The sequence below is a fragment of the Silurus aristotelis genome (genome assembly GCF_946808225.1).
Source record: "Silurus aristotelis genome assembly, chromosome: 7".
NCBI lineage: Eukaryota > Metazoa > Chordata > Actinopteri > Siluriformes > Siluridae > Silurus > Silurus aristotelis.
The window spans coordinates 26,267,897-26,292,021 of record NC_139580.1 but is presented as its reverse complement, the minus strand read 5'-3'; the positions used below and the strand labels follow the sequence as shown (position 1 = coordinate 26,292,021).

Sequence of the window (24,125 nt, the reverse complement as noted above, 5' to 3'; positions counted from 1 at the left end):
GGTTTAACCATTTTGCATTCAATGACTTATACAACGAACTGATCGCGAGGAATTTTGGGGGTTAAGACTAATCAACATGAACATAAACAATTGATAATGTAGGAAACAGCAGACACTTACATTTACATTTGCGGCATTTAGCAGACATCCTTATCCTTATACACAATCGATTAAATGGCGTACGAAAACATTTGCAATTTGATCAAAGCAACAAGAAATGCTTTAATGATGTGCACAAGAGAGATTAAATGATGTGGAGGTTGAACGAGTAGTTTTGAGAATTTCATTTCTGATCTGAGAAACGCACCAAAGCAACTGAGTTGCAACTCAGTTGCTTTGGAGCATTTCACGAATCATTCTTTATATTTGCAAACCAAGAAGTGCATTTCTCAAAACAGTTTGTACAAACAGCACAATATATTGGATTTCTTGCAAAAGCCTGTACTTTTCTCAAAATCCTTAGTTCATCTCTCAAAACTAAGCATTTGTTTTATATTGATTGCAAGAGACCAGACAGGATTCACACTTTTACTCTACTCTATTAGTGTCCATTCCTTTCTTAGTTGTTCATCCATTTTCAGAAATGGTAATTCTGTGTTTTGCTGTCTGTATACACTCACCAATTAAAGGCTCATGAGATTCACCTTTTGATCCGTTTTAGAGAACTGGTTGATCATTGGTTGATCTGATGCCATACACTTGCACTCATTAGTGACATTCAAGATTCATCTGCATAATTTAATAATTCAACCCACTTAAAAAAAATTTGGGTGGTTAAGACTAATCAGGTGAAACCAGTATAATATGTTTTGATCGCCGTGAACATAAACAATTGATAATGTAGAAAACAGCAGACACTTGTACACAATCGATTAAATGATGTACCAAAGCATTCGCAATTTGATCAAAGCAACAAGAAATTATTTTATGATGTGCACAAGTTAAATAAAAAAAGATGTGGAGGTTGAACGAGAAGTTTTGAGAATTTCATTTCTGATCTAAAAAACGCTCCAAAGCACCTGAGAAAAACTGTAACGGCCCTTGCTTTGCGTATTTGCTTTCTATAGTATACGTATTGACATTATGTTCCACAAGCTGCTCATACTGTACACTACAGTTAGAAGTGCTCATGTATAATTCATAGGAAAACACTCAGTATTTTAGCTATACTTAATGCGAGATGCATTTTAGGTTTTCTGGCAACTCGTTTCCCTGTACACCGCACTGATCCTATAATGTTATTAACATTTCTGCTTAGAGAAGTCAGACGACTTCCTTTCCGAACCGTCAATCGTGCGAACGCAGAGGTTTTCCTTCGGATCGAAAACATTTGCCAGATCAGAGGGAGAATTAAACAGCTTTACTTCCTGTTAATGCGGGTTTTGAAATCTGCAGCCAGACATGGACGATGTTGAGCCGAGGCTTAACACCGAGCAGTGTTTTTCAGAGGAACAGCTTGGCACTGCCTCTTCTCTGCAGAGAAACACATCTAAACATTGATGTGACTATCTATTATCCACTACCCCCTCCCCCTCACACACACATACACACATACACACACACTTTAGCTCCAGTAGGAACAAATATCACATTGTGGCAGTCCCTTCAAGGCATCGGTTTGGATATATACACATATTTCACAGGCTATGAGAGCTCAGGCCAAACCTGCAGAGATTTAGAGTTACACTGCTGCAGGAAAGGTTTTGTTTCCGTTAATAAATCAACACTCAATATATTACCGCCACACAAAGATGTAGAAGCTGGGGAATATTATTGTGTATTATTTTTTGTTTTTTTTTACTTAAACATAAAAAATGTTGCTGAACACAAAGACTATCTTTTGTTTTTATGGCACGAAATAAATTTTTTTTCACTTGTACTTACTGAAGCAAGCAATTTCTTATACCTTGCTATGACCTCTGTGTATTCATATGGATTCATATTTGTTTTCCTCTCCTCTTTTTTTCTCATCTTCCAGTTCCCCCTCGGTTCCTAAAGAAACCTTCGAACATGTACGCTCATGAGGCCATGGATGTTATCTTCGAGTGCGATGTCATGGGCTCCCCAGCCCCTACGGTGAAGTGGGTGAAGAACGGAGACGCAGTCATCCCCAGTGACTACTTTAAAATAGTGGTATGCGGAAAAAATTTTATTCGGTGTTAAAGCAAAATCTAAAGTCTTGATGAGTGTCAGCATTTGCATTTACATTTAAACCCATTTTATTTTTGCACAGAAAAGCTTGGTTCTGCCATGCAATGTTTTCTATTTTCTCCCTGCATGTATTAGCTTATCTGCTGTCTTGATATTCAGTCGATGAGCTTGCCTTTGAGAGTGTCCTCGTCCTAACATCTGCGCTTTCTACCCTACTTTTCAGCTGCGCGACATCGACTTCGATATTAAAAAGTCCTCGCAGAAAGCCAGCTTCCTGTTTGTTCATCTTGATCATGAATGTTTTTTTGTTTTTTTTCTTTTCCAGAATCAGCATGATTTGCAGGTGCTGGGTTTGGTAAAGTCTGACGAGGGTTTCTATCAGTGTGTGGCTGAGAACGAGGTGGGCAACACCCAGGCCAGTGCACAGCTCATTATCCTGGACCTTGGTAAGACTCACATTTGGCCTGATTGGGCATTTGGCCTGACTGGGCATTTGATGTTGCATAAAAGGGTAGCTTAGTAGTTAAGATGTTGGACTTCCGATCAGATGGTTGTGTTTATATCCCACCACTATTAAGCTGCCACTGCTTGGCCCTTGAGCAACCATAAACTGCTCAGTTGCATCAATGAGAGTCACTCTAAGTAAGTCCTTATCCAGAGCATCTTCCAAACTGCCATTCAGTGTCATTCTGGATTAAATAGGAATTTCAGCTTTGAATTGAGTTGAGAATTATTCTTATTCTGTAGAGGTCGACCTATAGTGGATTTTACCGATACCAATAGCTTGGGTTGGATGGTACTTGCCGATAATCATTAATAGCTTTTTAAATGGCTATTGGATTTTAAAATACCATACTGCCACTCCATGTAAAATAGTACTGAACTTCATTACAAAAATAAAAAGTTTAAAAGGGAATTAAAAAAGGTACCGAATCATAAAATGTGGTAAAGCACACACACGTGTATGGTTTATTCGACGGGGTTTGATTATAGTCCTGGACTCTAGCTTATCGTGGAAGGATATGAACTAGTCGAATTTGCATGCAGGTCCACGCTTCGTTTTTCATGCATTGAAGATCACAGAAGAGACAGTCATGTCCACACACACACATACTGACACACACCTCACTTTCTACTCACTCTCATTCTTTGACACACTCCTGCTCTCTTCTCATTGTGTCTCTCCTTGCTTACTCTTTGCTATTGTCACTCAGCACAGGCACACACTCTGTCACACACACATACACATCTTTTGCAGCACATGTTCTCACACTCGTACAGCACATGGAAGGTGCGAGTGGCGCTGCATTGATTGTTGTGTGTGTAAAGTCTGCTACATGCTGCTTGTGCGTTTCTAGTTGTTACACTGGGAGTCTCCAGGCAGAGATACAGTGCAGCCTGTAATGGCTCTACTACTCCATCTGCAATTAAAATTCTTGTATTAATTAGCACTGTGTGTTGCATCTCATTTGCACTACTGAGCTATATATTAGCACTTTTTTTCACTGTGAGAGTGCAATCTGCAGCTCAGTGCTCTAAAAGGTGTTACTGCTTAATAGGATCTTTTTCTTAGTGTTTGCTTCAATGTTTTAGTGTGATCCATCTTATCCGATTCATCTCTGGTCTAATCTCTGGTCCACTTGAGGAGAATATAGAGAGAATGCACAGTATTTGTGAGTTTCGAAGTCCAGACTTTAAAGGCTTTGTAGGATTTGTATTCTTTGGGTGTACTGCTTTGGTATAGGGCAAGCAGAATAGATGAGAGTTATTAATGGCCCAATATGGAGACGTGTCTTTTATCACCTGCAACACTCTCACCAAACTTATCAAGACGACAGTCTTCTCCTTCAGTAGGTTTTTTTAGAGCTACTCTAAGTGTACTAAAAGGTTGCATCCACAGCAACTAATGCCAAGACTACAGCCCATATCAACAAATGCTATGAGAAGACCAAAGTCCTTATAATACCAAGACCCATATCAACCAATGCCTCAAAAAAAACCCAAAGAATTATACCAACTAGTACCAAAATCACAGCCCGTATCATCTAAGATCATGACAAATATTACCAAATGTTACAAAAAAAAACAATACCAAGGCATAACTAAGACTCATACCAACCAATAATAACACCACAGCTCATACAAACCTGTACCATGACAACAACCGATATCAACGAATGCTATGAGAAGACCAAGGTACATAAAAATTCCAAGACCCTCGAATTAAAAAAAATATATACCAACCAGGACCAAGACCGTAGCCTGTATCATATAAGACCATTACAAATATTACCAAATATTACAAAGAACAGTTTCGGACAGTAAGGAAGTAAATGTACCGTATTTTTCGGACTATAAGCCGCTACTTTTTTCCCACGTTTTGAACCCCGCGGCTTAAACAACGAAGCGGCTAATTTATGAATTTTTCCTGGGTTTTTCCCGGTTTCACAAACTTCAAGCCAAAAAACTGAACCCCATAACATTAGACCAATGAAATTTCCGAACGGAAACCTCACCTGTGTTCTGAGCTGCACGGCTTCAGGAAAAAAAAACTTTTTTCTTAAACATACGACAATGCCAAAAGAAAAACTCCCGAGAGAAATAGTTGTGAAAGGAAGGAGGAAGACAGTGAACAATGACTTTCTTGGTAGGCTACTGTTTAGATACAAGCCGTTGTAACGCGTTGAGTCTGGGTGAAGGGAGAGCTCGCTAACTCCAGTTACAACAGAAATCATATAAGCACAGACAGGTTTCCAAAACTCGTGCTTTTTTATTTTTCTTGGCAACAGCGTTACAGGTAAGTCAAAGAAACTTAGAAATGAGCATCAGAAAATAATAAGGACATAATCCTCAGTCTTGCACACATGCAGTAATACCGGAAAAATGCAGTGCCAGGATATTCCCAAAATACCGCTATGCTCCTAAAGGAAGCGCAACATATTGCCATACAGCCTGTGTAAAGTTCATTAGTTTCAGTGTAGACTTATAGACAGGTGCGGCTTATTTATGTTTAAAATAAAAATCTTTGTCAAATTCAGTGGGTGCGGCTTATATATGGGTGCGCTTTATAGTCCGGAAATTACGGTAAATGTACTTAACTGATGTTTTATTATATGGGAAGATTTTTACTTTAACTTCACTTCATTTCAGAGTCAGATATCAACTATTCATTCATTCATTCATTCATTCATTTTCTCCCGCTTATCCGTAATTCGGGTCGCGGGGGCAGAAGTCTAAGCAGACCCCTGCCTTCGACTACTGCCCAATCCTCAAAGCACCGTCCCTTACGGTCCCTCCTGCAGGTGGTGAGCCCACGGGAAGGCGGCCCCACGTCACTCCGACGTCACGGACCTTGATATTTCCCTCGTAAGGGACCCCCAGAGCATAGAGGGTTAAGGGCCTTGCTCAAGGGCCCAAGATATCAACTACATTTCGCAAAATCAGTCGTTCCTTTTTATTTATGAGTGGATCAAAACCGGTAAAGCACACAGCAAGCCACCAATCAGGGTCGAGCGCACGCGCTGTTTTGATTCCGCACACCTAATTTACCGCTCTGTGTATCTACTAATCACCAACATACACTTCAGCGTCCGTTCAACAGCAAGCGGAACATTTTGAGAGGAACAAATGATGAAGAAACCCCTGACTCGAACTCGCCACAAGACCAGTGACCTTAATTGCACAATTTTGTTGAAGTAGTTCTAGGGCATGGGAGGTTTTAGGTTCATAACAATTTGAATAGATATCAATCAGGGTTTGATTAATTAATATCATTCTATTAATAGACCGGTGTGTTAAGAGTAGCAATAAAGTCTTTTCACATGAACTTGAGTTGATTAAGGAAAGAGTCTTGTGATAAAAATTGCAATAAGAACATTATAACCATAATAAATTAAAGTACTTTGGATACTTAAGTACATTTGAAGGCAAATACGTTTTTTCTTTGACTCAAGTCAAGTTTATTTCTATAGCGCTTTTCACAACAGACATTGTCTCAAAGCAGCTTTACAGAATTTAACAGTTGAGGTGAATTTTTCTTTCGGCTTCTCCCATTAGGGGTCACCACAGCGGATCATCCGTATTCATGATCCGCATGTTTGATTTGGCACATGTTTTACGCTGGATGCCCTTCCTAACTCAAACCTCCCCATTTATCCGGGTTTGGGACCGGCACTGGCTTGTGCAACCCTAATGGCTGGAGTTGGTTCCCTGACCAGCTGCATCCTAACCACTAAACCACCAGGGAACCTGGTGTGCATTTATCCCTGATTAACAGCCAATTCGACTGTGGCAAGAAAAACCTCCCTTAGATGTTATGAGGAAGAAACTTTGAGAGGAACCAGACTCAAAAAGGGAACCCATCCTTATTTGGGTAAGAGTTAAAAGGGAGCACTTTTACTTTTATTGGGGTATTATGTTGCTTAGTGTATCTCTTCTTTAACTCAAGTACATGCTTTGTGTACTTCGTTCACCACTGACAAAAACCAAGGACTAACATTAACTAATACTAACACCACAGCCTATATAAACCTATACCAAGACCATAACCAAGAGCATGACAAATATCATCAGCCTAGATAAAGTCCCACAAGTTGGGGTTAGGGCTTTAATGGTTGGAACTATAGAAATGAGAAAGCATACGTATGGACTTTTACTTTTGCAAAACAAATACATAAATAGAAATATTATAGAAAAATAATAGCATAAATATTGTGTACAGATGTAGGGGGTGTTTCACTCTGTGTAATTACTCAATAACAGCCCCCCCCCCCCCCCCCACTTCTTTATATCATTCTATACTATACAAGTCTAGCGATGTTGCAAAGAATTCGGATGTAGATGCCAGAAATAATGTAATGATGTCGTTTTATCTTAAAAAGACAAAAGAGCCTTGGTAATCCTTTTATACCAACCACCCATAATACCGAGACTACTCTTCCTCTCTCTCTCTTTCTGTTGCTTTTCCCATCTTTCACTCATCTCTGGTCATCCTCATGATTACAGGTAAAAGCTCATCCCTGTCAAATCTCATCTTGTCTTACAGAGGTAGTAATTCAGCCTGCTGCTACTTCATCAATGAGCAATCAGACAGAGAATTGCTGCTGATGAGGTGTCCTGGACTATGCATGAAAAGAGGGAGGGAGACTCTGTGAAAGAGCTTGCTTACTATAATGAACGGTTGACTACATTTGATAAGCTCTGCTTTGAATTTTTCTTTAGTGTGACTAAATGCAAAGCAGCTTTAGACTGACATGAAGTTGTTATGTTATAATGGCTGGTTTATTCGCCAGCATTTTAAAACCCCACCTATAGACAAACCTTGGTGTTGAGTGAGCGCTACATTTCCCTGCACCCTGATTAGGGTGAACTGCTATTAATAGCAGTGGGCTTTGCCAGTCTGCCTTTAATATCTCCTTTTCAAATTTAGCCATAAATGTGTTTTCCAGAGTGATGCACATCTCCCTTTCCTGTGATAAGACCCATGTGGATTTCAGGTTATGCAAACATCCTGTCAGGAACGCTCCTGAACATAATACTCATTATAACCGTTTTGACAGAAAGCTTCGACGTGGCTCATTATTCAGTAGTGAGCCACAGTGTTTTGTTTCTGATTTGAAATGATTTGTAATCACTTGATGTCCAGGTGTGGTGACTCCAAAAAACAAATTGAAGTCTATTTTTGACAGATTTATGGCAGGTTTATTCAGATTCTCCAACTATACAGATTTTGATCGTTTGTTTTTTTGTCTAATTTTGCTTCTTCTTTTTTTAAACTCTTTCCAACTATTGTGTGGGAAGGTGGTAGCTCAGTGGTTAAGGCTCTGGGTTAATGATCCGAAGGTTGGTGGTTCAAGCCCCAAGGGCTATAGCCCTCTGTGCCCCAGGGGCGGTTTAACATGGCTGACTATGTGCTCTGGCCCCTGCTTGCTACATCGCTAGGATATGTGAAGAAATAACAATTTCCCTATGGGATCAATGAAGTGTATATAAAATAATTCTAGTACAAGCAGGGTTTCCATAGGATATACAAATTTTAGGCCTTAGAAAGTCTTTAAATTTGCTGTTCTAGGTCTTAAATAATTTTAAACAGGTTCTTAATTAAACAATGTCTATGTAACGCTATCTTTAATGTTTATTGAAATGCTCCTGCAGAACTTTAGGATGTTTTTGTTTGGTAGTTCTTTCTCTCACTAGTTACGAGTACAAATGAGACAAACGGACAGCTTTCCGTTATTGGCACGAATCTTTCTTGGATTGTACAACAGACATAAAACAGATTTTATTTTTCAAGTTTAGGGATAGTAGGCTTGAAAAAAAAAATATTTTAGGGCATATTTGTGTTTTTGATGTCATAATATTCAGTTGGTCTTAAATATATATTTTCAATGGTCTTAAAAAGGTCTTAAAAAGTGTTACATTTGACTTGGTAAAACCTGCAGGTACCAAGTCTAAGACCTGCAAAAACCAAGGCCAAGACTCCAGGCAAAGCCAAGGCTCCAGGCAAAGCCAAGGCAAGATCAAGACTGAACACACAATACCTAAACAAACAATACCTAAAACAAAACCTACCAAATCAAGACCAAGACCCATATTGACCAAGACAAGACCAAGCCAGTAAATAAAAAATCAAGGCCAAAGATCAATAGCAACCAATGACAAGGCCATGATCCACTGATCCATATAACCCAAGCTCAAGATTTAGTTTTAAAAGAATATAAAACCAAGCTCTAGACCACATTTTTTTTGTCTAATTTGCTAGGTGTAAGCCCACTACAAATATTAATTATTATTCTTTTATAAAGATTAAATTAGCTACCTATGCTCGAGAAAAAAAAAAACAGATTGGGTCTGTACCTACCAGCTGCCAAAACAAGTTGCCACCTGCTCAAACTTGTAAAGGTGATGAGTTATTTTCCAGCTTCCTAATTACTGGAATATTTGCTTATTGAAGCAAAGATAGTTGACCAGTTTATTCAGTTTAGCTCACTTTTGTTGCTGGTCAGATGAAACTAGATTTATTAGCATGCTAGGTTACCATCATCAGTCATTGTATACGTTAGCAAGCTATGTTAGCTGGTTAGTTACCTGTAAATGGCTCAAAAAATTAAACGTGCCAATTCGTTGCCTTGAGACAGATGTTAGACTTCAGTTAGATACAGGTGATGATTTGAGGTTTTTATTGTAACTAATTTGAATTTTCTAGTCGACACACATGAGCTAATCATCGCAAAATCTGTGTAGTTCATGTACAGGAAACAGAATTGAGTAGTTCATTTTTCAACTCTTTTATTGTTTTACTCGTTTTTTTTGTCATTTGACTCCTATATATGCTATGTACATACATACACTATATGGACAAAAGTATTGGGACACCTGAATTTCCCCTGCCATATGTGGTTAATTTCCTAAACTGTTATCACAAAGCTGAAGGCACACAATTGTCTTTGGATGCAGTAGCATGGAATTTTTTCCTTCACTGGAAGTAAGAGACCCAAAACCTGTTCCAGCATGACAATACCCATGTGCACAAAGCAAACTCTAAGATGATGTGCTTTACATAAAATGGAGTGAAAGATCTGAAAGACTGCACCCCAGGCCTCCTCACCTCACCTTCATCAATACCTGATTTCACATCTGAGCACACTCCAAAATCGAGTGGAACATCTTCCCAGGAGAGTAGAGGGGATAATTAGTGCAAATTGGGAATAAATGTGGAATGCAATGCTCAAAAAGCACATGCCATAATTGTGTCCGCAAACGTTTGGCGTATATATAAATTATCGATTCTATAGTCGAAGTTCAAGTATGCAGATGTGTTGGGGGATCTGCTTATTGAAAATGTAATACTTTATTTCTAATTAAAGAGAACATAACGAAGTAAATGATTTTTTTTTTAAAGATTCGTACATTTTGACCAAATTCAAAGAACCGAGTCACTAAAATGAGCCGGTTTTCCCATCACTATTAGACACTGTATATTAGAGCTAAAGCTCAAATGTGAAGGCAGAAGAATGTATTTTTAATTAGTTCCAGACACATGTGGAGACTAAATGGGCTTTTTTTTGTAAAGTGAGGTGTATTTGTTACATCAGCCTTCATGCAGTGCAACGTCTGCTGACTTCTTGTTACAGATCACTGAGATGTTCTGTTATTGCTATTTGTAGTGCACTACTGAGACCTTGCAGCTCTTTTGTAGAGGTCACCTGTCTGGCAGGTTGATGGGAAGATGCAGCGCTGACATGCACTTCCCAAGAGTCCTATATGGATCGGCCCCAGACTGCAGACCTTCTTCTTTCTTTCGACATCACAGTAAAACTTCTGCTAAAACCTATGACCAAGGTCGATAAACTTATAGGAAAAAAATTAAGCATGTTTTTCCCCCCAAGATCTTATGATTACAGTTTTTAGAACTACGCCTAGAGCACGATTTTTGTCCGTTTAGGGCATATCTGATCTCATGTACTCACTTATGCCGATTTTCTCTTTAAAGTACAAAGTTAATGCTCCCACAGCATCAGCTACCCTGTGGAGAAATCTGTGTGTCTATATATATAGTGCAAATGCATTATCATGAGGGTGTGGATCCACCACCATCCTGTGCACCCACCTGCCTCGTAGGGCCTTTGATAAATAGAGATTCTAATATTAAACAGCATGCAGCAAGGTGACGTGGGTAGACCTGCTGTGTTCGCATTATCCTTATGTCCTTTTGTGGCCTGTTGTCTTTCCTCCTGCCGATCCATGACGTGTTTGGTGAGAGATACGTTCTGGAAAAGTGTAACCTTTTCGGAATGTACACGCTAGGCAGGCGATTTGGGCTGTACAAGAGTGGAAGTGTGGCTTTGAGGCCTGACTCAGGATCTGTTTGAATCTGTTGAAAGGTTTATTCTGTATATCCAGCAATCTGGGCCGGCTATTATGATTGCAACGTAGCCAGATTAAAGACTGCTAATAATGGCGTATTTTGCTAGGAGAGCAAAGGAGAGGAGCTCCACTCTGTGGTCCTCGTATGTGACAGACTCCAGCTGGCGTTAGATCTGGCATCTCGTTGCCAAGCGCTTCAGGCTGGCAGCCACCTCTCGTAGCTGACGCTCTCTCCCTGCTTTAGCACCGACATTCATTCATGCAGTGAATGAATACTTAGGCTGCACAAAGGGTAATCCCCCAACACACACGCTCCTGCTTAGGGGTTCTGTAGGAAATCATAGATTTGGCCTTCAGCACTTGGCTTTGGCTGCTTCAGCTTAGCAGGTTTTTGGGGGGTATCAGGGCTTGTTTTACACGTCATGTAATGGTAGCAGTTTTTTTTTTTTTTTTTTTTTATACTAAAATGACAATACATCACTCAACTTTTCTTTCAGAGACATGAATTTTGTCCCCAACGCTCCCGGTTTTGCTGTTTTGACTTTCGCTATGAGATCCTCATGTCTGCCTGACTGACTTCTTCTCTGCAAGCGAACGCATCCCACTGCAAACGAACATAATGAATTGCCTTGAGTATTCACCACGGGTCGTTTTCCAGTATGCCGGGCCTCCAGGAGAGAAAATGGGCTAGTCAGTATTCAGCAAAAGAGAGTGCTCGTCTGTATCTGAGGCTTCCTGGGCCGCACGGATGTAACTGCTGTTTTTTTTAACGAAAGATACAGACAGCTCGATTTCATTCATAAATCGTCGAGATAAAGGCACAGGAAAAGGAGCTGTCTCACTTTGTTTTGTTGTATTAAGCACTGTAGAATTATATTATTATTTCAGGAGTATTCTGCATTTTAACCTCTTCGAGGGAATGCTTTTAGGAAGGTAGAAAATGAAAAATGTATATATATATATATAATGTTTCGAAATTTCTCGAGATTTTAACGTGAACAGATTGCAAATGCACCGTTTTTCGCCTTGTGATAATCTAAAATGCTTCCTCTCATCCAGTCAGTGGCATATTTCTGTGTCGCTCGGTGTGAGCCTTCTGCATGCACTGTACAAGAGCCTCTGATATCATCTCGTCATTGTGAAAATTTTAGTTTTTCATTTGTCTCCTGGACTGTATGTGGTTTTGTGTTTATTTTTGTGTCAATTTTAAGTTCTTTTTTATTTTTTTTTTCCCCTCCTATTTTCCTCGCCCTCCTTTTCTTCCGTCCCCACCTTTGCATCTATTATTTACCCTCCCTGTTTCCCTTCCCCTGTGATATCGTCCCCCCTTGTGTACCCAAGACGTTGCCCTCCCCACGTCTCCTGCCCCCTCACTGACCAGTGCCACTACTGACCATATAGACTCCAGGGAGCGCCGGGGCTCCGTCCCATCACCGCCACGCGACCTTGTGGCTTCACTTGTCTCCACCCGCTTCATCAAGCTCACCTGGAGGCTCCCGGCCGAGCTGCACGGAGACAACCTTACCTACTCTGTCTTCTACAGCCTCGATGGCTCCAGCAGGTAGGAAATCGACACTGCTGCAAGACATAGTAAAAGGCTAAGGGATCATCTCGTGTGGTAAACACTCAGCTATGTCGTTTGAAGCTTTGACAGCTCAGCACATAGCGACACGGCATCTTTATTTTAGCAGTGAGAGCTCCACTTATGCCTGCTTTCTCGCTTTCTCGTCAGGGAGCGTGTTGAGAACACTACATCTCCAGGAGAACTACAGGTCACTATTGACAACCTCATCCCTGACACTAAGTACACATTCCGGGTGGTGGCGTCCAACAGAAACGGCCTGGGTGAAAGCTCTGCTCCGCTTACAGTGGCCACCCAGCCTGAAGGTGAGCCACATGCATACACAGCCACACACATTCTGCCTTATAGCGTTTACCGCAAAGAGTAGAAACTTGGCCAAGTTTTCTTTCCGACATGCTGCCCGTTTCACTCCAGAGCCAAACTGGACTTCTGTGCAACGATTCCAAGTTGACTTAAAACAAGCTGACCAACATTGAATTGAGCAAATTTAGGGGTTTTGCCACCTTTTTCAAACTGAAGTGTTCTCTATTCGAGCTGTCGTTTTTGGCAAGCTGTGTGTTAATACATTTTAAAAAATCCGCCTAACGAGTGGTTCACTCTGAAGCTGATATACCGTATAAAGACATCAGCATTGCCTATTCAATGCTCCAGGGTCTTCGGTTTGATCCTGGCGGAGTGTCAGTTTAAGGTCGACTGATATTTAGAAATCAGGGCAGCTGGTGGCCGATGTACGATGTGGATTTTTCCAGCAAATTTTTTTTTTTCCCTTCAACTTTTCAAATCTAACAGTTAACGAATAAAAAGTAATACAGAAAATCCCTTCAATAAAATCCCGGCAACGTCGGGTCGTTTTTTAAGGGTCGTTCGGCTTTAGATCTTGTATTGGGTCTTGTATCCCAATAGTGGTATCCACATATAGTGTATAATATCTGTTTTTGTCTTTTGTTTTTTTTTGTTTAGCAAAAGCAGCAAGCAGTGTTGATTCTAGGTCAGCACATCAGCCTTGAGACTGCTCTTTCCTACGAGAGTATGTTTCCAAACCACATTTCCGCAGTGATCAATAGAAAAAAAACCTGCGCTCTATACATCAGTCATTGTTCAGTACTCTCTTCCGATACGAGCCTGTTATTCAAAGACGTACGTTGCAGTGGGAGGAGATGTCACTTATTTCGTTTTCCTCAATACTCTATAACGTTTTTGACATGGAGCAGAAAGCACAAGCGATAAAAAGCAAAACTGCAACCAGTCAAAAGTTTTGTGCTTTGAAACTGTTTGCTGCGATTTGGTAATAAAACACAACGTAGCTCAGGAAGTTCCAATTCAGTTAGAGACAAACGCTCGGGATGAGAGGTGTAGTTTTTATCTAATGAAACCTTTAATCGGAACTGTTCCTCGTCGCAATACTTCAGAAATGCAGGACACAACGTTACTGAAATGCAGGAGAACGTTCCTGAAAATCATAATTATTTGCTGTGGGGTTTCCAGTGCAGGTACCAGGACCTGCTCCTAATCTCCAGGTAGTGTCCATTACACCCACCACAGTCACTTTGTCCTGGGAGAGACCACTCACAGGGAATGGGGAGATCCAGACCTATAAACTTTACTACATCGAGAAAGGAAAGGACATAGAACAGGTGAGGAGAGGAAGGTGTGATGAGACATGGTTCATTGCGTGTGTGTGTGTGTGTGTGTGTGTGTGTGTGTTTGTGGTTTACTTTTTTCCTGTTTTTTTTTCCCCATATCAGGACGTTGATGTTGTAGGTTTGTCATACACAATGACAGGACTAAAGAAGTTCACAGAATACAGTTTTAGAGTCGTGGCTTACAACAAGCACGGACCCGGAGTGTCTACTGACGACCTGAGCGTTCACACCTTCTCCGACGGTATCTTGTTTTTATTGTTTGCTAGTGCTAAGTGACTTCATAATGCACTCTTTATATGAGATGAACTCTCTTTTACTTTGGATGTATCTTGATTAAAGTAGTGATTGGCTGTAAGGAAGTGTTTTTACTTGTTTACTGTATTAAATTAGATTATTTTCCTTTGGGGAAACTTTGACTTCACTACATTTTAATGCGTAATATCTATCCTTTTTTTTTTTTTTTTTTTTTTCTTTTGAACCAAAAACACACACAGTAGCAGCGATTTCTCTCCAGCCGTGCGTTTTAATATCTCTATCTCATCAGGCAACCTATTGCTCGAGTTTAATCAAAAAATCCACAGTGGAATCCCAGATCTAATCCAAAATCCAATGTTTTTTTTGTGCTTTGCCAGAGAATGTTTTTTTTTTTTTTATTACTCTTAATAACAGGAGATAAACAATCATAGGTTTGATAATTATGTATTATATAGTACTGTAAACCTAACAGTGTTCCCGTTTATTGCAGTACCAAGCACTGCACCTCAGAATATCTCTCTGGAAGTCCAGAACTCGAGGGTAAGTGCCACTTCGTGTGCTATATAACGAAACTATTTTACTTCTTTTGTCTTAGAACAGTAGCATGTTAAATGTTAGCATGTTTTAGCCTTGCAGTGCAGTCAGTTGTGATCCATTTTCCTGTCGAGCTACATCTGAGAGCTCACTGATTTCCTCCCACTTAAAAAAAAAAATGCAAAGCTTCTGATCCTTATGCATCAGAATCTTTAGGCAACCTCAAGGCAGGTATAAATATTTGCTTCAGATTATTTGTGTCTAAACATAGACACACGGAGCAGATCTTCACATATGCACTGAAGTACATTATTCTCTTTTTAGAAGCAGAGCAAGAAGTTAGGAGTAATCTAGGACGTTTCGGATCGTTCCATTTCCATCCAAAGTCCGCTTGAGCTTTGAAAACTAACAAGTATAGTTATCGTCTGAGCAAATAAATCAACCCAAGCAGAGCGTGCTCCACAAAATGAAGAAAAAATTGTGAAGAGGAATGTTTTTCATCTTTCTCACACTGTAGCTTTGACTCAATGTGAATTTTTATGAGTATGACTTCACAGTTATTGTACATTCTCCTTTGTTTTTACCACAGAGCATCATGGTACGATGGCAGCCTCCTCCTCCAGGCACCCACAACGGGGAACTGACAGGTTATAAACTCCGCTACAGGAAAGCCGGGAGGAAAGGAGACGCAGCTGAGATTATAACTAATCAACTTTTCCAGCTTATTGATGGTAGGTTGAAAAACTGGCACAGTAGGATCACAAACATGTGCACTATATGGATAAAAGTGGAACTTATCTTAAAAATTTATATTTAAATTACTGCTTCCAAGATGGTCTTGTTTCAGTCATGGATTATGTAAAGTGAAACATAAATCACATCTGCATTTCACAACACCTCTGCGAAGATTTTACTGTTCGAATGTATATATTTTATTTTTTATGATTGTGTAGTTCTAATCTATTATTGGTAATAGTATTTTGTAGAGGTCGGCCAATTTATCGGTTTTGCCAATAAATCTGCACTGTTAGTCGATTGCTATATCTATCGACTGTCTGCAAAAATCCACAGCGATATTTTTTCCGGGTTGCGTCCATTGCTGGAGCAGCTGAAAAGGTACTGTCATTACGAGAGCGGCCTCTAGAGGGAAATCACTGATACTACGTGCTGTTTTTACGTGTGAGACTGCACGCTGCATTAAAGAGCGCATGGTTTACGGAGAGTGCAATATTATATTATATTTATTTATATTATTTATCATTAATTAATTGTATAATAGGGGGGGAGTGGTGGCTCCAGCGGTTAAGGCGCTGGGTTGCCGATCGGAAGGTCTGGGGTTCAAGCCCCGGTATCGCCAAGCTGCCACTCTTGGGCCCTTGAGCAAGGCCCTTAACCCTCTATGCTCCGGGGGTCCCTTACGAGGGAAATATCAAGGTCCGTGACGTCGGAGTGACGTGGGGCTGCCTTCCCGTGGGCTCACCACCTGCAGGAGGGACCGTAAAGGACGGTGCTGTGAGGATTGGGCAGCAGTCGAAGGCGGGGGCCTGCTTAGACTGCTGCCCCCGCGACCCGAATTACGGATAAGCGGGAGAAAATGAATGAATGAATGAATGAATGAATAATTGTATAATAATTCAGTACTGTTTTTTATTCATAAGGAACAGTACTATCTTACAAGAAGTGTTTTTATTTATTTATTTATTTATTTATTTATTTATTTATTTATTTATTTAGTATCCAATTTAAAAACTATCGGTCATTGGCAAGTATTTTTTGTTTGTTTCTCAGCGCATTATTTCTTTCAAAAAGTTATTAAATGGTATTGCACTACAAGTATAATCACTCTAAAGTGTGTAGGAAAGGATAATATTCTAAGTGCTAAGCTTTTTGCTAATCTGCTTGTGTCTTGATGAAGGTTTGGAAAGAGGAACCGAGTACTCGTTCCGGCTGTCGGCCATCACAGTGAACGGCAGTGGCCCGGCATCCGAGTGGATCTCTGCCGAGACCTTTGAGAACGACCTGGATGGTAAAAAAAAAAATCTGCTGACATACATAATCTGACTGTTATGTATAGAAATATTTCTGGTATTTTATCATAAACATTAATTATGCACCAAATAGATTCTGCTGAAACCTGAATGTTCTCCTTGACCAAGGTCCCTACACTGCTTTTTTCCCTTTTTCTCCCAGTAGATATAGGTATAATGTTATTGATTAATCCATTGGTTTGTCTGGTATATCAGAGAGTATGAGTTTATTAAACACAGATCAAATAAAGGCATGGAGGTAGACTGTAGCTCATCAATACTAAAAGATGTGATGAATAATTTAGTGTCTTTTTTTTCTCCCTTGTGCTCAGAAGTGTGAAGGTCCTGAGGGACTGTGACAGCACTCTTGCCTGTAATCGGTTACTGTATAAGGCCACAGAAATGTGGTGTGTTGAAAGAAAAGGCTCAGTACGGGTTAAAAGGTTGGCTATTTGTCATTCTGTGTGAACTGCTGTGGCTTGTCAGAAAGCTTGGAGAAGTTCTTGAAATAGAGATCGAGATTCAAATGTGCAATTTTTGCATATTACTTATCTATTGCTAAAATATGGTTCAAGGACCCAACAGTGGCAGCTTGGTGGTAAACTCATAATCTTTCTGATCAGAATTCCAACATCTGAGCTGCCACTATTTGCTTTGAGAAGATATATAGTGCCATCAGAGCTTTATTTTGTAAGGCAAGAGTTTCCCCTCTTGCACAACCTAGAGATGTAATGATTTTTGGCCTCCCACAAGAAGAACGGCTGACCAGTTCAGTTCAGCCGTTCTTCTTGTGGGAGGCCAAAAATCATTACAAATACAACACCTGGCAGATTGTCAAACAGAATTTCATGTAGGCTTAAAAACTACAGATTTTACTCCACTTTACCCCTTTTTTTTTTTTTTTTTTTATACAATTTCTGTAGCAATTTTAAGAAGTCGAAATATTAACCAAAAACTTCGCACTGAGACGTTTGATTCAAGGCTGGTATAGAAGGAGTGGATGCTCGCTGTACATCTGTATTTAGGAAAAAAATCCACAAGCACATATTTAACATCTAGTAATGCAATTGACCCATTTAGTCACTAAGCTATTGCTGGTGATCATCAGGTCCAGATCCTGTCTACAAATATTCCTCACCTTTTCTATTTCCTCAGTTCATATGGAGCATATATGATGTGGTATCAAAGAGTTTCGAGACTAGCTCTGTTTACAAGAAAGTAATTTATTTATCTATGTTTACACACTATCACCTACAAAACAGTGCCCCCCAACTTTCCTGCCACGTCCGCAATGTGTCCTGGAAGTCTTCTTTTTAAAGCACCTTCTGCGATTCGCGCTGGTGTCAAAACGCCGACCTTCAGACTGGATCTTCGTCTTGGGAAGAGGGAGATGAGATCGTATTGTTTAGGGCGAGAAACTCACGTGTGAGCAGAGCTCACGTGATCAGGATAGCAGATGTGGTAATGCACCAGTTGCACAGCTCCCGATGTGCACAGGACGATGTCTTTCGGCACCCTGTTTTATGAAGTTCATGACTGTGCATGCAGCCTTGTGCTGCCATCTGTTGGCATGTAATAAAACTAGTCTCTGAACTTTTTGATGCTACCTCATACATCACAGGCCCCTTTTTGCATCTTGACGATTAGAGCTGAAGAACAGCTACATTTTAGCACAAATTTTTTTATAACTTTCTCTTAAACCTGTTCTGGTTTCATCCTGGGGTCATCAGGACTTTAGTGATGCTTGGGTTTAAATACAGAGACCGGGTGGCTTTGTGATCGTGTAGAGCCCTTGGCAGTTCTCCAGAAACTTGCATTTCACAAATCAAGGCCAGTGCACTGACTGGGATTTTGTATATGTTCTCAAACACATTAACGTTCTTAGATTCTTCTCATGGTGTGGCTTGAACATAACTGGAAGAGCACACATGGCACACAGCCAGACCACAAATCGAGTGTTACTGGGTCACAGAATATCAGGAGAACCAGCTCTTGGGAAATATATTTTTTTGTTGTTAATTGTATAGTTGAAGGAATCATCTGCTATGAGCATTATAAACTTGTAGCCCTGCTATGAAGTTTTCTCATCTAAAGGTTAATGCAGGTTTTGCAAAAAACTGGGACAACCCCGGTGTGTGGCCCACTGGAATGTAATATACGATACCGTTGATTGCTGAAACTATCAACTATCGGCAAAAATAGTTTTTCCCGGCTTCCGGTCCACTTTCATTACGAGAGTGGACCGGAAGCCTCTAGAGGTGAATCGCTGACACTACCTGCTGTTTATTTTTACATGTGAAACTGCATGCTGCATGAAAAGCGCTATGTTATATCTAATGATTATGATTTATTTATTATATGATTTATTTATTAATGAATATAGCACATTTTTTATGATCCAGTACGGTTTTGAATTTTTGTAATACTATTTTACATGGAGTGTTACTTTTTGTTTTTATCCAGTATCTACTTTAAAAACTATCGTTTGATTAATCGGTTATCGGCAAGTACGATCCAAACTAGCTGACCACTAATGTGTTTTATTCCAGAGTCTCAGGTACCTGGAGTGCCCAGTTCACTGCATGTGCGTCCGCTGGTGAACAGCATCGTAGTGAGTTGGACACCTCCAGAAAACCAGGACATCGTAGTGCGAGGATACAGCATTGGCTACGGTATAGGCAGTCCTCACTCACAGAGCATCAAAATGGACCACAAGCAACGCTACTACAGCATTGAAAACCTGGGTGAGCTCCGTTACTTTCACATTCTCTCATGGGCCATTGTCCTAATTAATTGTCCACATCTTTCAAGTGATAATCTGTTCGAAAAAAAATTTTTTCAAGTACTACATTTTATAGTAGACTGAGGAAGTGAATAATAAACGATAGACCATATGGACGAAGGTTTGCAGACATCTGACTATAAGATTCGTATGTACTTTTCGAACATCCCATTCCACATCGAGTCCCTGTTTGCTTATATAATAGCCTCCACTCTTCAAAGAAGATGTTCCACTAGATTTGGGGGTCCTTGTGGATATTTGCACAGTCACAAGGGCTTTAGTGACGTCAGGTACTGATATAGGAGACGTGACAAGGCCTGGAGTGCAGCTAGCGTTTTAATTAATCTCAAAGATGTTCCACTCGGACCTGTGCTGGCTTTGTGTACAGGTGTCCCAATTTTTTCTGTCCATATCTTGTATGTTCACATGCGACAGCGATTCATTTACTGCTTTCTGCCATGCTAGACCCAAGCTCGCACTACGTGATTACGCTGAAGGCCTTCAACAACATGGGCGAGGGAATACCCGTGTACGAGAGCGCCATCACCAGGCCTCAATCAGGTATATTGCAACACTCATCACACTTTTTTGCCTGCAAATGATAATGCTGAAATAAACAATACGACGGTGTTCAACCTGCATCTAAATTTTCGGGTTGACTAAACTTTAATAATAAGCACAACTTGGCACTTTTGAAGGTTTCGAGTAAATTGTGTTTGTGTTTGTTTGGAATACCAAAACTTTTCTTTGGGGTTCAGATAAATTCCTTGTCCATAGTAGAAATATTTGTAGCGTACATTTTCTATTTCTACTGTGTCAATGCAGCACTAGGTGCTCAGGAAAACCTCCTATAGCTGTGGGATCCCAGCATTTCCCTGTGCGTCAGTTGGATTGAAGTGCACGTTTTTGTACGAGGACGATTCTCCTCCTTTCACTGCACTCCCCTGGCATCTCTCTCGTGCTTTCAGCCTATCGAGAGAAAAGCATCAAAGAGGCAGGAAGAGAGATCGCTCTTTCAGGAACCCCCCGCTGACCTGTCATGGCTAACATCAGCACGCCTTAGACTTTTGTAAAATCTGTAGGGACAGATGTGAGAGCATAGCACATCAGCTAACCCTGACCTAGAAACTGCTAGTTGGCAGACAAACTTAGCTTTAAATGTTTGCGCATCTCCAGCTTGTGAGAGGATCAGAAACAGAAAGGCACACACACCGGGTCAATTTAATAGATGCGGTTTAATCCGGTGGTCCGCGACATTTGTTTTGCATTTTCCGCACCTTTTCTGTATAACGTTCATATTTCTAATATATGTATAATATCGTTTATTTATTCATTTCATCGTTACATATAGACGTAGTCCCCAAGGTATGATTTTTTGATCTTACGGTAGCGATACGAAGAAAATAAAAAAAATATATTTTTTTTCGCACAATATGTTAGAACACTGCCATTGGCGAAAAATACAAATATTTTTTTGTTTTTGTGTTTGTTTGTTTTTTTTATATCAAAAATACCGCAAAAGCAAAAGTCAATTAAATGGAAATAAAATAAAAAATAAATGAGAAGGTTTTATTCTTGGCCCAAAGCTAATCTTTCCAAAGCTTGTACTGGTCTATGGCCCCTCAGTCAGGGACCCCTGGTTAATCCATAGTTCTTATTAAATCTTCAATATCATGAAATACAGAGCCCAATATAGAGATTCTTTTTACGCTTCTGGTTACGATTACCTGCATTTGCCTTTTAAATGTTATCCTGCTGTTGTGAATCAGTTTCTGTTCTTTAAAGATTGCTTGGCTATAACAGTATCTCTCTTTTTTTCTTTGTCCTCCTGACATTGCATTCACACCCCAACCCATTTCCATGCCATCCTGCTACCTTCCTGTTTCCTCCCTCATTATGTTGCTTCTTATAATCCATTGCTTCATTCCTTTTTTTATTTTTTTTTACCTCATTTAAATACCATGTTTGCTGCTGCCAGATCCCATCGAGCCAGATATTGATTTATTTAAAATGTATCATCATACCCCTCACACCCCAGCACCCGAGCCTTCCCCAATGCTTCCCCCAGTGGGTGTGCAGGCCTCCGTTATCAGCCACGATGCCGTCAAAGTCTCCTGGGCCGATAACTCGCTGTCTAAGAATCAGAAGATCACAGACACCAGATATTACACCGTTCGCTGGAAGACCAACATACCAGCCAACACCAAGTATAAGGTACTACAGAGCAGACACACAGGAAAGGAAAACTCAAACGTGTCAAACGCTTACTTATATACACCGATCAGGCATAACATTATGAGCGGTGACGTGAAAAACACTGATTATCTTTTCATCATGGGACCTGTTAGTGAGTGGGATATTATTAGGGAGCAAGTAAACATTTTGGCCTTAAAGTTGGTGTGTGGATTAAAACGAGTTTAACAATGACCAAATTGTGATGTCTAGACGACTGAGTCAGAGCATCTCCAAAACTGCAGCTCTTGTGGGGTTTTTCCGGTCTGCAGTGGTCAGTATCTATCAAAAGTGCTCCAAGGAAGGAACAGTGCTGAACCTACAGGGTGGGCAGCCGAGGCTCATTGATGCACGTGTTGCACAAAGGCTGTTGACCTGATGAGCTCCTGTAGATCAAATTGCTGAAGAATTTTAAGCTGTTGATGCTCGACAGGTCAGGACTGTTTTGGCAGCAAAATGGGGACCAACACAATATTAGGCAGGTGGTCATAATGTAATGCCTGATTGGTGTATTTTTTTTTCTCGAAAGCTTACAGTGCCTCCAAGTGGGCAAGTGTTTAAATCGCATTTAGGTGACAAAAATGTAGCGCTGAAGGCTGTTTATTGAAGAATCATCATGATAGCCCTCATAGGTACAAAACACGTTTTCGGTGTTATAGTATCTCTAAACATTATAACGAGGCTAACCTTGTTTCCATCTCATGTATTTGTGCACAGGTCGCCAACACCACCACTCTAACATACACCGTGACGAACCTGAAGCCCAGCACACTGTACGAGTTCTCAGTTATGGTGACCAAGGGTCGGCGCAGCAGCACCTGGAGTATGACCGCTCACGGAACCACCTTGGAGACTCGTAAGAACTTCAACTAGGATTTGCAACCCGATGAATATAAGCACACTCACTGTGTGTGTGTGTTTTCCTTTATTACACACACAGTGTACTAATGCAAATCCAGTGCTGTATCATGTATGTACACTTAATCGACAAAAGTATTGGGACACCTGACTTTTTCAGCCATATGTGGTTCTTCCCCAACTGTTTCCACAAAGTTGGAGGCACACAATTGTATAGGATGCCTTTGGATGCAGTAGCACTGCATGTTCCATTCATATGGATTAGGAGAACCAAACCTGTTCCAGCAAGACATGTGAGCTTCATGAAAATATGCTTTACATCAAGTCAAGAAGCTTTTATTGTCATTTCAACCGTATATTGCTGACGCAGTACACAGCGAAATAAGACAACGTTCCTCCAGAACCCTGGTGCTACATACAACAACATAACAGAAAACACAGGGCTACTGACTAGTAAGTGTCCTCGCCACATAAAGTGCATAAAGAGTGCAAGACAAGACCCTTATGGCTGGGGTTGGTTCCCTGACCGGGGCTCAAACCCGGGCCGCAGCGGTGAGGGCGCCGCACCCTAACCACTAGACCACCAGGGAACCATAAAGGAGTGTACCTCATAATTAAACATAATGTAAACAAAAGGGTTTGAGCAAAACACCAGTAGCAGCAGTCAAAAAGATGTGCAAAAAAACAGCATGTAAAACAGATAGTAATAATGAAGTGATGTAATATGGATGGTGCTGAAGACATGGATGTGTGAAGTGTGTATGAGTGTGTGTTGTACAGATCAGTTACACAATTTAGTCACACAGTTGAGTGTGTGTGTGCGTGAGTGTTAGTTCAGTTCTGTGTTGAGAAGCCTGGTAGCTTGAGAGAAGAAACTGTGTGTGTGTGAGGGGTGTGTGTGGGGCCGTCCACAATGCTGTTGGCTTTGCTACATGGTTTGGAGTGGAAGATTTCCTGCCCTGACCTCAACCTTATTAAACACCTTTGTGATAAATTGGAACGCTGGCTGTACCCCAGGCCTCCGAACCTCACCTACATCAAGAAAGGAAAGGTGCTTTATAACTTATCACATCTACATTACAGCACAATGAAATTCTTTCTTCGCATATCCTAGCGATGTTATGAAGCTGGGGGCCCAAGAGTGGCAGCTTGACCATACCGTGGCTTAAACCCAGATCCTTAACCACTGAGCTGCC

At 40.6% G+C, this 24,125-nt stretch overlaps 2 protein-coding genes across 14 annotated transcripts in view; one reads left to right on the top strand and one right to left on the bottom strand.

The window, feature by feature from the left end:
- Positions 1-24,125, top strand: part of neo1b (neogenin 1b) — a 158,513-nt gene that overhangs the window by 123,835 nt on the left and 10,553 nt on the right. For 7 of the 13 annotated variants that reach the window (XR_014534280.1, XM_083546112.1, XM_083546109.1 and 4 more), the window contains exons 6-18: positions 1,979-2,133; positions 2,477-2,597; positions 12,358-12,577; positions 12,749-12,903; positions 14,084-14,232; positions 14,344-14,482; positions 14,987-15,036; positions 15,620-15,761; positions 16,946-17,056; positions 19,607-19,801; positions 20,305-20,400; positions 21,818-22,053; positions 22,789-22,927. Coding sequence is in view for 12 of the 13 variants with exons in the window: in XM_083546112.1 (XP_083402238.1) it covers positions 1,979-2,133; positions 2,477-2,597; positions 12,358-12,577; positions 12,749-12,903; positions 14,084-14,232; positions 14,344-14,482; positions 14,987-15,036; positions 15,620-15,761; positions 16,946-17,056; positions 19,607-19,801; positions 20,305-20,400; positions 21,818-22,053; positions 22,789-22,927 (1,908 nt within the window). In the remaining variant the exon portion in view is untranslated. The remainder of the gene's footprint in view (positions 1-1,978; positions 2,134-2,476; positions 2,598-12,357; positions 12,578-12,748; positions 12,904-14,083; positions 14,233-14,343; positions 14,483-14,986; positions 15,037-15,619; positions 15,762-16,945; positions 17,057-19,606; positions 19,802-20,304; positions 20,401-21,817; positions 22,054-22,788; positions 22,928-24,125) is intronic. The other 6 variants (XM_083546111.1, XM_083546117.1, XM_083546110.1 and 3 more) reach the window with 2 other exon arrangements.
- Positions 5,582-24,125, bottom strand: part of best1 (bestrophin 1) — an 84,516-nt gene continuing 65,972 nt past the window's right edge. The window contains exon 12 of the mRNA XM_083546299.1: positions 5,582-5,691. The gene's annotated coding sequence lies outside the window, so the exon portion shown is untranslated. The remainder of the gene's footprint in view (positions 5,692-24,125) is intronic.